Source organism: Cydia fagiglandana, chromosome 13, assembly GCF_963556715.1.
Source record: "Cydia fagiglandana chromosome 13, ilCydFagi1.1, whole genome shotgun sequence".
In the NCBI taxonomy this organism is placed as follows: domain Eukaryota; kingdom Metazoa; phylum Arthropoda; class Insecta; order Lepidoptera; family Tortricidae; genus Cydia; species Cydia fagiglandana.
In genome coordinates this window covers 17538262-17552535 of record NC_085944.1, presented here as the reverse complement: position 1 = coordinate 17552535, position 14274 = coordinate 17538262, and the positions used below count along the sequence as shown (strand labels likewise).

The window sequence follows — 14274 nt, the reverse complement described above, 5'->3', positions numbered from 1 at the left end:
TAATACGGCTAAATAAGGATGAGTACTATTTTCTATGGAGACGGCCGCTATATGACGGCAATCATGACAATCCTCTTTGTCTATATGTAATCCTTTGTATATTTATTTTAAAGTAGTGCTAGAAAAAGGATTTGCAATTGGAGGTTCCTACAAATACAAAGGAGAGGAGTGAATTGTAATAATAAACTTTATTGTCTAGAAAATATGATTCAAATTATAATGACAATGTTTCCAACTAACCTCGTTAATACATCAATCTGTCTTATTGGAGGACTGAAAATCCTTGGTCTATCCCCGGCATACTCCGGTTCACCTTCCCATAGCAGCATCCACATGGACGGACCCTGGGCCCAGATGCGAACCAGTGCTCCGGGATTGTATGTCTCGAACACGGACACCTCGACCGGGTATACAGCTTTCTCGAACGATACTTCTGTTGGAAGAGGAGTTTACAAAATGGGATATTCAAGGTGAATAAAGATCGATATATGAAATATAAAAAATATATCTAAATGTTTATATTCACTTCACATTGTAAAATGAATAAGTAGTACATTCAGTGGCAGATTTGCAGTCTTTGCCGCCCTTAGGCCTCAGGCCCTGTAGCCGCCCCTTTCTCATCACCCATCATAATGACTACATTTTGTGAGTTATTTCTTGTTATCATCAGTGAATTTTTTGTCACAATTTGCCGCCCCTAATATCTTGCGCCCTAGGCCCATCATATTGACTACATTTTGTGAGTTATTTCTTGTTATCATCAGTGAATTTTTTGTCACAATTTGCCGCCCCTAATATCTTGCGCCCTAGGCCCAGGCCTACTTGGCCTTAGGGCCCCCCACATCTAGCGTCTTTCGAGCGTCGGCGTCTGTCGGCGTCTGGTCAGCGCTATAGAAAAAGACGTCGCTGCGCAGTTGCGTCGACGTTGCGTCGAGCGCGGCCATACATTTGTAGACGCCGACGCTAGATGTGGGGGGGGGGGGGCTTAGGGCAAATCCGCCACTAAGTACATTTCATAATGTATTAGAAGAATGTTTCGTAGATATTAGAAGAAATTATTCAATTAAGAATATTATTATTGCAAAACATTAGTAACACATGATGTACAGTTGGAAAGTTTCCAAAATTGCTGTCTAGAAATCTATTTCCTTTTGTAAAATGAGTTTTTTGAAATTTCCGATAATGTTATAATTTTTTTTTAAACTTCCCTTAGACATCTGTAGAACATCTGTACTAAATCTCAAAATGTAATTGTCTTAACACATTCTCACTGCCATGAACATGTGTGTTCATTTTGTACAGGAAATAGGCGCCCGGCACCAAGTGTTAAGCAATGAAACCGCTTACTACTCTAACTAGTGTTTAAAATGACATAGGTAATCATGAAATTTACTTTAATAATAATAAAATACTAACCAACAAAATCCTGGCTCGGAATGCTCCTATTGTTTTGTGGCATGTAGTCCTCTTGAGCTGATGGTGCTTCTTCCCACCATGTACCATAAGTTCTCTGATTCAGAAATAATACTTGTTTAGTAATACATACAATTTGAGATAACTAAATGCTTTTTGATATTATTATATTTTACAATAAAGTTATTTTGCTATTTTTGAAGTGAAAACTTCTTTAGCGGCGCTGAGCACTTTTTGAGGTGGGGAAAAATGATAAACTCGAGACAGTGTAACGCATAACGCGCTGACATAATGGCTGACGGACAATGTTATTCACCAAAGAACTTTAGCCATAAGTATCATAATCAGGTCAATTATTTAAAACTGGACTTTTATATTAAGCAATAAAGCTCAATTTTCTAATGCTGTAGACATTTTGGACTAGTCATTGAGTTTTCACTTCTGTCGGCACTCTCGGAGTGCAACCCATTGTTTTTTTTTTACCAAAATTTTATCTTGAAACTTATAAAATCTTTTAAATATGAAGAATAGTTCAAATTCAACTTGTTTAAGTAGGAATAATTGTTTAGAAGCTAAGAAATGTTTTTTTTTTTTTCAATTTAAATAATACTGCTGTTTCATTTATGGAGAAATCCAAGTTTTCACGTGAGACTCGGCACGTGATCGCATTTCCTACATATCTGGAATGCCTGTGCAATTTTATCGTTAAAAGCGAGAATACAAGAGCACTAATTAAAAGTTGGAATTTGTCGTTGGAATGTTTGTTTTAAACTTGATTTACAGAACTTACCATCACAAAAGCTTGAGGATAATCGCCATAATCCGGAAAGTTCGACGGTGGACCGCGAAGATTGAAAGCGGTATAGGATACACTGATTTCACTTCCGTATTGAGAACTAAAATCTTCAACGTACTGCACAAATTGTTCTATAATATCAGGGTCTTTTTGTTCATCGTTATCCTCGCCTTTAAACCAGAATAACGACGAGATCACATCCGAAGCACTCTGCATTTTTACTTAGAATTGTTTGTTTACGTTTTTTGTATTTGTTGTGGCGGAAAAGTACCGACAGTTTTATTATTGGACGAATGTGAACGTCCGCGCGAGCCACAGACGTCTTAATCAATGCACAGAATGGCACAGATTGCGCCAAAATGTAAACAAGTTATGAACAGAAAATCAATGGATTAAAAAGTAAAAATTGTCTGTGGTAGATTGTTTATTTAAGTTTTTGTGGAAAATGTAATACATTTTTAGTATTTTTTGAACACCAATCAATAAAAACGATTTCTCTTCTCCTGTGCTATTCAAAATCTCGTATAATTAATAGGAATGTATGTGTTAATTTTACTTTTATATTTTTTAAACAAAATGTTTCAATTTCTGAACGTCTAATTTTTTGTAGAAAAAGCAAACGTCAAGTAAACGTCACGCACGTCGTCGCGCTATATGGCGGCTGCATCAGACGCCGATTTTAATGTCATAATAAAATGGCAGCAGGGCCAATTGCAGAAAGAAATCAAGGTAAGCACGCTAATTATTAGTAAAACTTTACATTGTTTTACAATAGACTAATTCAAATTATAAATGATACCCTTAATTATGTGTTGATTGTAGAGGTTCATTTAGGTTATGTTAGTAAGTTACTTTAAGCATAAAAATTGGGCTAATAGATTATTTCAGGCGAAATTCATCTTTTACATTATGCTTAGCCACCAAGGGCACACTTTAAAACATGCCCACTTGACGTCTAAAATAAAATAAGGTTTACTTGTTAACTTTTATTAGAGATAGAGATCTTTTTTTGCATCCAAGTACACATTATAATTATTTACATGTATTTCAGATGCAACAATATACGTTGGAGGACTCGATGATAGAGTCTCGGAGAGCTTGCTGTGGGAGCTCTTCGTCCAGTCAGGGCCTGTTGGTGAGTACTTAGATACTTAAACTTGTGATCATTTTGATAATTTGCTACCCCAGTGGCACCAGTGCCCATGAAATGTTGAAGCTAAGGCTAAAGTTGTGGGTATACAGTGGGCCTACCATGAACCACGTTTTACGTGTTGCCTCTCAGTCACACTTATGTACAAATTTGCAAGTACAACAAAGAGGCTACATGTCGAATGTGGTTCGCCGTAGGCTTCAGTTCTCAGAAACAACCATTGTATGCACCTAGATCTGGTTATTGATTGTACAAGGAGTCAAAAAGTATTAAATGAAAATTGTCCATTGAATATTTTATTTATCTCCTGTATGCCAATTTTTAGCTGGCCACTTTATGTAGTGTAAGAATTCCACCCAAATGAATGTAAGACCCTGTTATCATGTGTTACAGTGAATGTGCACATGCCCAAAGACCGCGTCACACAGACACATCAAGGATATGGCTTTGTGGAGTTTATGGGGGAGGAAGATGCTGACTATGCTATTAAGGTAAGATGTTATATAAATAAAGGAAATAAATATTAAAAGATACAATGCCATTGAGTGAGAAGTAAAACTCATTTATTTCCATACTACCTTCAGCAGCTACCCATCTAATGACATAACAGGGACAATCTCACACAGATCAACCTACCCCAAACCAGCTGTTCAGCGCTGGTCCGCCAATGCAAGCTCTTGTTGACAGTCCTCGGTATGGAGTCAAACATGTCAAGCGAATATTTACTTAAAATACTTGAGTGACCCGTTTAAATATGTTGGTTCCTTAAGGCTGAAATATGTGGCGGCAGTATTCCAGGGTTTTGGTTTCGAACTTGAGAGAAATGTATGTGTATTTGCTTTTGTATCACTTGTTAAGTTTAACAAGCCCTTTATAATAATATGTCCTCTGTCATTTTGACACTTGTGTTGGTTAGAAAAGTATAGCTATCCGGTTTTCGAAGATATAATGCAAATTAATTTTCTTTTACAGGTTATGAACATGATAAAACTCTATGGCAAGCCAGTGAGAGTAAATAAAGCGTCGGCGCATCAGAAGAACCTTGATGTGGGTGCCAATGTGTTCATCGGTAACTTGGACCCGGAGGTGGATGAGAAATTGCTCTACGACACCTTCTCTGCTTTTGGGGTCATTCTACAAACGCCAAAGGTATTGTCTGCTTATTAGGGCCATCACACACTAGCATTTTTCGAACGTTGGCGTGTAGTCAGCGCTATGGACAATAGTGTTGCGCCAACGTTACGTCGACCAGACGCTCGGGATATACTAGTGTACGCTCGGGATATACTAGTGTGGAGTGTCCTTTACTTTGGTTTCTAGGCAGAAACATTCCTATTTCTTTAAAAATATTTTTTTATGCTCACGACAGGCAGTGGCGACGTCACCGTCGCAAGGACGGATCTACCCTCTGTGTCACTTCTGTCATAACCTCCTAAGGCCCAGCCATTATTATTATTATAGCTTTATTTATCCATACAGTTACATATTTGAAATATTTATGTGTATCGAATTATTGTATGGCCCCTATAGGGTAGAAAGCCTCCTCCATCTTGTTCCATGTTTGTCTGTCTTGGGCTGTGGTCATCCAGTTTTTACCAGCTGTTTTTACAACATCGTCGACCCATCTTGCCTTTTGTCGTCCATGTCGTCTTTTTCCTGTGGGGCCAAGCCACTTCGTTGTTTGCAATGTCCATCTGTTATCCTGGTATCTTGCTATGTGGCCTGCCCACTTCCATTTCAGTGTCATGGCGTGTTCTAGTGCATCTTTGATTTTTGTTTTGTTGCGTATGTCTGCATTTCGTGTTTTGTCTATTCTTCTCAATTTCAGGATGCTTCTTTCCATGGCGTGCTGGCATGATAGGATTTTATTTTTGATCTTATTAGTAAATGTCCAAGTCTGACTTCCGTAAGTTAAGGACGGTAAGATACATGAATCCATAATGATCTTCTTGAGGTTCAGACTGTAATTTCCTTTGAGGATTTCTTTCTGTGACCAATACTTTTTCCATGTTGTGTTTATTCTCCTATCTACTTCGTTTTCGTGTCTGTTGGCGTCGAACGATATTTGTTTTCCGAGGTATATGTAATTCTTGACGTATTCTATTGTGTGTCCTTCTACAGCAATCGGGGTTTGGTTGTGGTTGGTCATTATTTTAGTTTTATCAGTATTCATTCCCAGTCCTACTTTATTGCTTTCTTTGGCTAAATTTTGAAGCATTTTTTCTAGTTCTTCAGGAGTTTCACTAAACAGCGCTATATCGTCAGCGAATCGTAAATGTGTTAGACGTTTATTGAGTATCCTCACCGCAATGAATTCAAGCCCAGCCATACAAATTAAAATCCCAAAATTTGTCACTGTAATTTGAACCTTTAGCGCAGGGAATAGAGTTGATTTTTATTTGTTACAAAATTTAACGATACAAAAGAAATGCAACTTTTTCAAATGATATGAATACTGCTATGTTCTGTGTTTTAGGTGATGCGCGACCCAGAGACGGGCAACTCAAAAGCGTTCGCGTTCATAAACTTCGCCTCTTTCGAGGCCTCCGACGCGGCTATAGAGGCCATGAACAACCAGTACCTCTGCAACAGACCTATATCTGTGTCGTACGCGTTCAAAAAGGATGTCAAAGGCGAGAGGCACGGGTCGGCCGCTGAGAGGTGAGATTTTATATAAATTCAGAAGGTATAACTTCGCGCCATTCGAGGCCTCCGACGCGGCTATAGAGGCCATGAACAACCAATACCTCTGCACAGACCTATTTCTGTGTCGTACGCGTTCAAAAAGGATGTCAAAGGCGAGAGGCACGGCTCGGCCGCTGAGAGGTGAGATTTTATATAAATTGAGAAGGTATAACTTTGCGCCATTCGAGGCCTCCGACGCGGCTATAGAGGCCATGAACAACCAGTACTTCTGCAACAGACCTATATCTGTGTCGTACGCTTTCAAAAAGGATGTCAAACGCGAGAGGCACGGCTCGGCTGCTGAGAGGTGAGATTTTAACTCTGTTCGAAATTTGGCCGATGTCTTCTCATAATTTTCTCTTATTTATTTATTATTAATACCACAAGAACGGTTACAGTAGGTATACCAATAACACTTGCTATACAATTTAGTCGGTGTTCTAAGGTCCACCACCTTGCATTTTGGAGACAAAGCAAACCGCTTGAAACAGGTGTTCCTGGGGGTGATCTGAGCCGATTAAGCCCGGTTGCCAAGAGGTTCCCCCCAGCAGGTGGGCAGGGGAGGGGGGGAAAATTGCCTCCGGCGCGCCTCACTCTAAGCTTTATATCTGCATACATCTCGCAACTATATCAAGTTTGGTGTCTTTTTCGTGTAATACGAGGATGAAGAATTCATTTCTGTGCCTAAATTTTTACTCACCCATACAAAAAAATCGAAAAATTCAAAAATCAAAAAAAATCTTCTCACTTTTTTTTTCGAAAATCCTCTACAAAATTAAAACTATAAGGATTATCTCTAGAAAAAAAATACCTGCGAATAGCCCAGTTATCATACTATATAGAATAGTAATCATGTCAAACATTTTTCCTTTATAAATCTGTAAAAAAAATGTTTTTTGTCGCGCGGCGTACCTGCATTGTAAGAGCGGTATGCAGCTTTTAGGATTTTTAAGTATGTTTAGATGATTTCTGATAAGTTGTTATTCTTCTGATTGTAGATTACATTAACAAATTACTTCTGGAAGTGATATATATTATATACAAATATAAATTAAATATATAAATAAAGATGTTGGGCAAACTTTTGCCAGTATAGTTATTATAAATGTGATAAAATTAAAATGGTTAGGTTAGGTTAGGTTACAAAAAAAATCAGATTAAATTAAGATATTTATCTATTTTTCGCAATTGCCACTGCATGCACATAGGTCCGCGCCCACGTTCGCTTACCTACCCCCTCCCTCCAACTGTCAGAGAGCGCGAGCGCCACTGCACTGGGCTGCAACCGTGAAAATCGAACGATCGAGTGCCATCCGCACGTAAATCATTCCGAACGAACCAACTCGTCCTTACCGCGAAACTCTTTCGTTTCGGCTTACGTCTTTCGAATCCATAGAATTGACCAATGTGAATGAAATGAACGAACCTAACGTTAAGTGTGCATGACACTTCACATCCCACCCAAGGGTTAAGGGTTATATTTCCCACGTATGGTACTTCAAACACATTCACAAACAGGCGGCTAATGGGCAGAAGCTTCCTCCTCCTCCCTTATTGTCTACATTCGAAAAGATTTAGTCAGACCAAGATATTAAGCAATTTTTATAGCACATACGTGCAAATGTTATTTAAATTCATAATTTCATAGAAGTTTGAAGTTTAAAATACGCTTGCATGTCTATGCTATAAAAACCGCTGCATACTTATCTTGCTCTCACTCTAATGTCATTTACATATTATTGACTAATTGACTATGTTTATTTGCACATACAAGAGTAAGAAATAACCTAGCTAACCTTGTAAAATTATTTATCATAGGTACGTTTTTAACCGATTCGGTGCGGATGGCACGACAGGCGTGTCATCAATGATTTCAACGTGTGGCGCATGACACGACAGGCGTGCCATCATATTCTATGGTGTAAGGCACGCCTGTCGTGTCATGAAATAATTGTTCACCGCCACAGCCAAAAGTTTTCAAAGTTTACACAATTCAGGTATAACATTTAGATTTTTACATTACAAGATTTACACTTCATCTTAATAATCTGCCTGCCATAAAAGTTTAAATGCAGAAAGAACGAAGAAGTACACAAATCTGCGAACAACTCAAATTGTTTTGATTAAATATTTTGATTTGTTTTTTAAGTAGTTACACTACTGCATATAAATTACAAACTTAAATAGTTGTCACATGTAATGAATTAAAGAAAAAACAGAATCATTAGCTTTACCACTTTTTCTTTAATACGACATCTATTTAAGTTTATAACAAAATATTAGTAAAAGTCACCGCTGTTAATTTCAACAGCAGTCTTAATTTAAAAGGACGGAGTTAATAGTACATTGTAGGAGAGGACGGAAAATCGCTAAAAGATGGACGAGTGAGTCCATCTTTAGCGTTTCCGGCCGAGGCATTACATAGTGCTTTTCACGACTACTGCGAGGAAATAAGAAAACATTTGCATAACTATAAGTACTAGCCCGCGATTTCTCTGGTAGCAAATTACTAGCCACTGCCTGTACTGTCTCTTGAATTTCGGTAGGCGTAAAGCCCCCTCCAGACTATGCGCGTGAATCGCGGGCGAAGCCGCGAACGCGAGTGTGGCGTCGATTTTCGCAGACAGCGAAATCGACTCCACACTCGCATTCGCGGCTTCGCCCGCGATTCACGCGCATAGTCTGGAGGGGGCTTTTGAATATCATTTTCTTCACTAGAAGAACTCATTTTTATAGCGAGCGTAGATACGCGTTTCTTATATTTTTTAGTCAAACATAATTTACACTATCCAATTCAGTAAGTATTTTCAGATCCCGCCTTTTTTTACCACTTTTAAGAGGCGTTTTTCTCTTATTTGCTTCAAACCGACTCTAAAATTAGAAGCGTTTTTGCTAATAAAACCACAAACAGCTACAAAAGTAAAAAACGCCTTAAGCGTGAACTGAATGGATAATTGTTAAAAAAAAATGAAGTGAATGGTTTTGATATTTCTTTTTTTTTTAAACAAGAAATTCGTTCTATAAATAACCTAATTTTATTTTTGAAGGAAAAAGTTGCGCAAAAAAAGACCTTTTATTGATTTTTATGTTTTAAATGATACTCATTGCTGTAGCGAACTGTCACCAATGACAGATGATGACAACAATGAAACATTGTAGTAGTGGTGCTTCAGGTGCTACAGCTATTGCCTACTTTCCAGCTTGGTTTTAGACCATCTATTGCCACATTTCCGAACAGTGGCGTGAAAAAGTGATTATAATGTAAGTAACTTAATCCTCTTATAATAAAATCTAATTTAAATAACTTGATGACAGACCTGACTTAGTAACACTGTAATGAAGTCATGGTCATCCGTTTGAATCCCGGCAATATTTATTTATGTGATGAGCACAGATCTGTTTCTGAGTCATGGGTCTGTGTTTTCCATGTGTGTATCTATTATATATTATATCACAACACAAACTTTCTTGAGCTTATTGTGGGGCTTTGTCAATTTGGGTAAGATTGTCCCATAACATTTATATTTATATTATTAAATTAATATCTTCTGTATGATAGGTACACAAATATATTATATTAATTAGATACTGACAGACACTGCAAAGCTTCCCATGAAGTTAGAACTTTGAAAATTTGAAACATACATCTTACAATGTTTTAGACCTTTTATTGTGAATGTTAAATGTTTTGAATCTAAAACGTATACCTTATCGAACAGGGTCCTACAGCTATTCCGTCGTGGAGGTGGAAATATGCCGCGTGGTATTTACAAACTCCGCGTCCAGAATTTTCACTTAGCGGAATTTTTCCCGCATTAGGCACCTATACGAGCGGCTTGTTGCCGGGTTTCTTCAGCCCGGTTCTCTTGCGACATAAACATTTCTGTTATTCACAAACAAACAGTACAATTTCACTCAGCACAGCACAATCAACTATACTAATAAGATACACGAACGGCATGATACATGATTATGACAGTTGTGAAATTGCCAGGTCATGAAATTGAAAAAATAAGAGCACTGCTTTGAAACCGCGAGTTGATCGAGCATAATCCCCAAATATCTATTTAATAATCCCGCAGCAGTCCTCAAAAACTGAGGACATTCAAAATAATTGCAAAGTACTGGGCGGATTCACTGCCACAAAAACGGAATAAAAAGCTGAAAGGTGAGTTATCTGGCAGCACTGTGATAAACGAAATAACAACGTTAGCTCTTGAGGTAACGTGTGTTTTGACAGTTCTTTACGAATTTCGTGCTGTCAAAAACTCCGAAAATTCCGTTTCGCGGTAGGTCTATGGAACGATATTCGATCCATAATCGTCTTTCGAACGGGCCGCTCGATGACGGCTGTCTTCGCGGTAAGAAAACGTGTTATAGCTGTCGTTTTTGCCCGCAATTGACGATTTTTGGTATTGGCGGTAGCCCCCCTGTATAGTAGGTAGACAACTCATTCTGCATAGGATAATCCAATATTCAGATATATCGTATTTTAATCCCCTTTTTTTTAAATATTTACTTTCTGTACCTACCTGCGTATGTAGAATAAAGTTTTAAAGCGAACGCGTGCCTAAACTAAATGCGAGTAGGTACCTACTTCAGCACGGTACGCCGCGCGACACAAAACATTTTTTTTTACAGAATTATAAAAAAAAATGTTTGACATGTTTACTATTCTATATAGTATGATAACTGGGCTATTCACATGTATTTTTTTTCTAGAGATAATCCTCATAGTTTTAATTTTGTGGAGGATTTTCGAAAAAAAAAGTGAGAAGATTTTTTTTGATTTTTGAATTTCTCGATTTTTTTGTATGGGTGAGTAAAAATTTAGGCACAGAAATGAATTCTTCATCCTCGTATTACACGAAAAAGACACCAAACTTGATATAGTTGCGAGATGTATGCAGATATAAAGCTTAGAGTGAGGCGCGCCGGAGGCAATTTCCCCCCCCCCCCCCCCCTCCCCTGCCCACCTGCTGGGGGGAACCTCTTGGCAACCGGGCTTAATCGGCTCAGATCACCCCCAGGAACATCTGTTCCAAGCGGTTTGCTTTGTCTCCAAAGTGCAAGGTCCCCTTAGAAAACGGGACCTTAGAACTTCTACTAATTATAACAATAGAATTTTTTAAATAAAAGTATTTTTTAAGTAAAATGACAGTGCCTATCTAATTTTACAACCTGAGTGGCTAGCCCAACAACTTAGTGCGTAGTGACACCGCCTATGAAGCCGATGGTTCTGGGTTCAAATCCTAGTTCAAATTCAAGTCCTATAAGGCAATTTATTTGCAATGAGCACAGATATTTGTTTCTTTTTTATGGGTGTTTTCTATGTATTTGTATATTATGGATATTTTTGTCTGAGTACCCACAACACAAGCCTTGTTGAACTTACCGTGGGGTTTAGTCAATTTGTGTAAGGATGTCCGTTAATATTTATATAATTTTTTATTTATTTATTGAACTACTTGTCAAGTCGTATGTTGCATGAGATAGCGTCTACTCTCTGTATCTTGTTTCAAATTGATTGAATTCGAATTCTTGTTTTTTGAGATAAGTACTAATTTACTCCTTCATATCAGATTACTCGCGGCCCAGAACCCGTTGTCGCACGCCGACCGGCCTCACCAGCTGTTCGCGGACGCGCCGCCGACGCTGCTGGGCCCCGTGCTCATGGCGCCGCCGCCGCCGCCGTCGCCCATGCCGCCGCCCGGGCCGCCGCTGCAGAGGCCGCCGCCGCCGCTGCCGATGGCCGCGCCGCCGCCGCCGCCGATGGCGCCTCCAGGTGACCTAAAAATAATGGAGAATATGTACTTTTTCTACTCGTCGACTGTAATTCTTGAATTAAGATTTCTTATACCAAACTGCAATTGGGTATTTTTAATGTATGGGCTCCCAACTCAACTATAATATTCATTTCGATACAGTTTAGTCAACTATAATGAAATTGACCAATCACAGCTCGCCGCGATCAAGAGTACGAAACAAAACCATAGTCCGATTGCTTTATAAGACAGAAACGCGCATGTGACACCCTTAATATAGCAACATCCATAGACTACGAAAACCATTTAACGTGGCTCGTTAGTCTCCATAGGCTACGGTGGCTAAAATCAAGAAAACGACTGTCTAATAATTGAATTTAGCGCGGAGCAAGTACCAGGGCCTCATGTGTTACGAGAAGGTGACGTCGACCAGCCCGCCGAGCTGGGGCGTACCAGTATGAAGGTTTTGATTTGGAACACTTAAAGAATGAAATGTGTTGCAGGTCCGCCGCCGCCGCCGGGCCCGCCGCCGTTCCACCACTTCCCGCCGCCGCCGTTCGGGCCGGGCTTCGGCCCCCCGCCGCCGCCCGGCGCGCGCCCCCCGCCGCCGCCCTGGCGCCCGCCGCCGCCCGCCTTCCGCCCGCAGTTCCCGCCGCGCGGCCCGCCGCCCTTCCCGCACTTCCCGCACCACCCCCCCGACCCTAACTATAATTATTAGTCAATAAATTTTCTATTGTAACTTGACTTTTATTCGGTATCAGTTTTAAACACTATCAAAACTATCTTGTTGTCCCTCACACGATGTTGTGTAAAAGGACCCCGCAGCAAACATAGGGAAAAAGTGGTTTCAGTGGTTTATTTCTGAAAGTATACTTCTGAGAGAGTTATGCTCATACAAAAAAATTATCAGGAGAGCCAAATTAACATCATACTAAAATTTCGTGAGATTTAACTGAAACCACTTTTTCCCTATGTTTGCTGCGGGGTCCTTTTATAACGGCCGATATGGGAACACCCACACCCTTAAATAGGTTGTTTTCACATTGTCCGATGCGATATAATCGGATGTCGGAAGGAAGTAAAATGTAAAATATATGTTTCTCTGTATTTATTTATGCATTTAATAAATCATTATAACTAAAAAAGGATTAATAACGCAAAAAAACGGACTTAATGGCCAATAGCACTCTCCTGCAGCTGTTTATGCCATAGACGCTTTCCGACATCCGATATCGGAAAGGCGCTTCCGATAAATCCTGCCCTGTCAGAGCCCGCCAGCCGCCGGACCGATAATATTTGTTTGTGTGTGTATGGTCCATTTGCCATGTCAGTCAATATTTATAATAAAATTCCAAAGTCCATACAGGTAGAAACAAACATAAATAGATTTAAAGTGCAAATAAAGCGACATTTAATTAGCAAAGCATATTACTGTATCCAAGAGTTTTTAAGTGAGAACTAAATGTTCTAGTTTAATTTTAATTAGTTTTAAATATGTTGCTATACCCTCGCAGGGTTCATGTTGAAACTGTACTTAGCCCTAAGATCCTCTGTACACATGAAATGCAATAAAATATATGAGTATGTGTAAGCATAATGCTTGTTGTAGTGTGCGAGAGCGCTATTTAAAGACGGCGGCCGGGGGCGGCCTGACTACGCGGAGGTAGGATCCTACATCCGATATCGGATCGGACAATGTGAAAACACTCTTTAGGTACCTTAAAACTTACTGAGGTGAAGATTTATATAGACACTTTACGCCTACGATGTTTTGGCTTAGCAATTTTGTACAGATTTACGAGGTAGGTATATATTCCTACGCAAGTGCTTTTTAGGCCGTTAAGGCACTTTGGTAAGATTAGTGACTTATTTTGGTCTCTTATTAAACAATGTTAGGTTACCTACATTTTTTTTTCACAATGAAATATATTGTAATGTCTAATTGTTATAAATTTCGAATCTGATCGTAATTCTTAACTCTATAGTATAGTATAGTGCGCTAACGCTAATACCTATATTGGAGCCGTACACGCAAGCGGTGTGCCGTTCCTCATAAAGTTTTATGTATTACAACACAAACGTGCACGTCTACGCCCACGCATCGCAGGTAGATTGATAGCTCTTTTATCTATGTACCTATTACCTACTTACAAAAAAATATTAACTAACTTCACTTCAGTAAAATGTATCAACCTCGTAAAAAATAAGTCGTAATTAAACCTCAGTGAACAAAACGTCGGTTTCTTCGACCGCGACCAATTGAAGATAAGTTCGAGATAAACCATCTGACCCTCACAGAATCACCTACCTATTCTTAATTTTATAGTGTATAGCTGTCAACATCACGCGTTCGGAGCGGTAGTGAATCATTCTTAAGTAACTGTAGGTATAACATTGTATTGCAAGTAACAATCACAGGTACTTACCTACAATAATTGTGTTCTATTCAGTGTAGGAAGTGTGGT

The 14274-nt window shown here is 39.1% G+C and overlaps 2 protein-coding genes across 2 annotated transcripts in view; one reads left to right on the top strand and one right to left on the bottom strand.

Moving 5' to 3' along the window:
- The window catches only part of LOC134670420 (F-box/LRR-repeat protein 4), a 40318-nt gene extending 37774 nt beyond the window's left edge, over window positions 1-2544 (bottom strand). Inside the window, exons 1-3 of the mRNA XM_063528268.1 lie at window positions 2204-2544; window positions 1417-1510; window positions 241-433 (exon numbers count right to left, since the gene is read on the bottom strand). Coding sequence (XP_063384338.1) covers window positions 241-433; window positions 1417-1510; window positions 2204-2425 — 509 coding nt within the window. The 5' untranslated portion in view covers window positions 2426-2544. The remainder of the gene's footprint in view (window positions 1-240; window positions 434-1416; window positions 1511-2203) is intronic.
- Window positions 2545-2812: 268 nt separating this feature from the next.
- LOC134670408 (splicing factor 3B subunit 4) lies at window positions 2813-12548 on the top strand. Its single transcript, XM_063528253.1, has 7 exons — window positions 2813-2938; window positions 3261-3344; window positions 3753-3850; window positions 4332-4508; window positions 5836-6020; window positions 11627-11829; window positions 12313-12548. The coding sequence occupies exons 1-7, from the start codon at window positions 2905-2907 to the stop codon at window positions 12525-12527; spliced, it is 996 nt and encodes a 331-aa protein (XP_063384323.1). The 5' UTR covers window positions 2813-2904; the 3' UTR covers window positions 12528-12548.
- Window positions 12549-14274: the final 1726 nt, after the last annotated feature.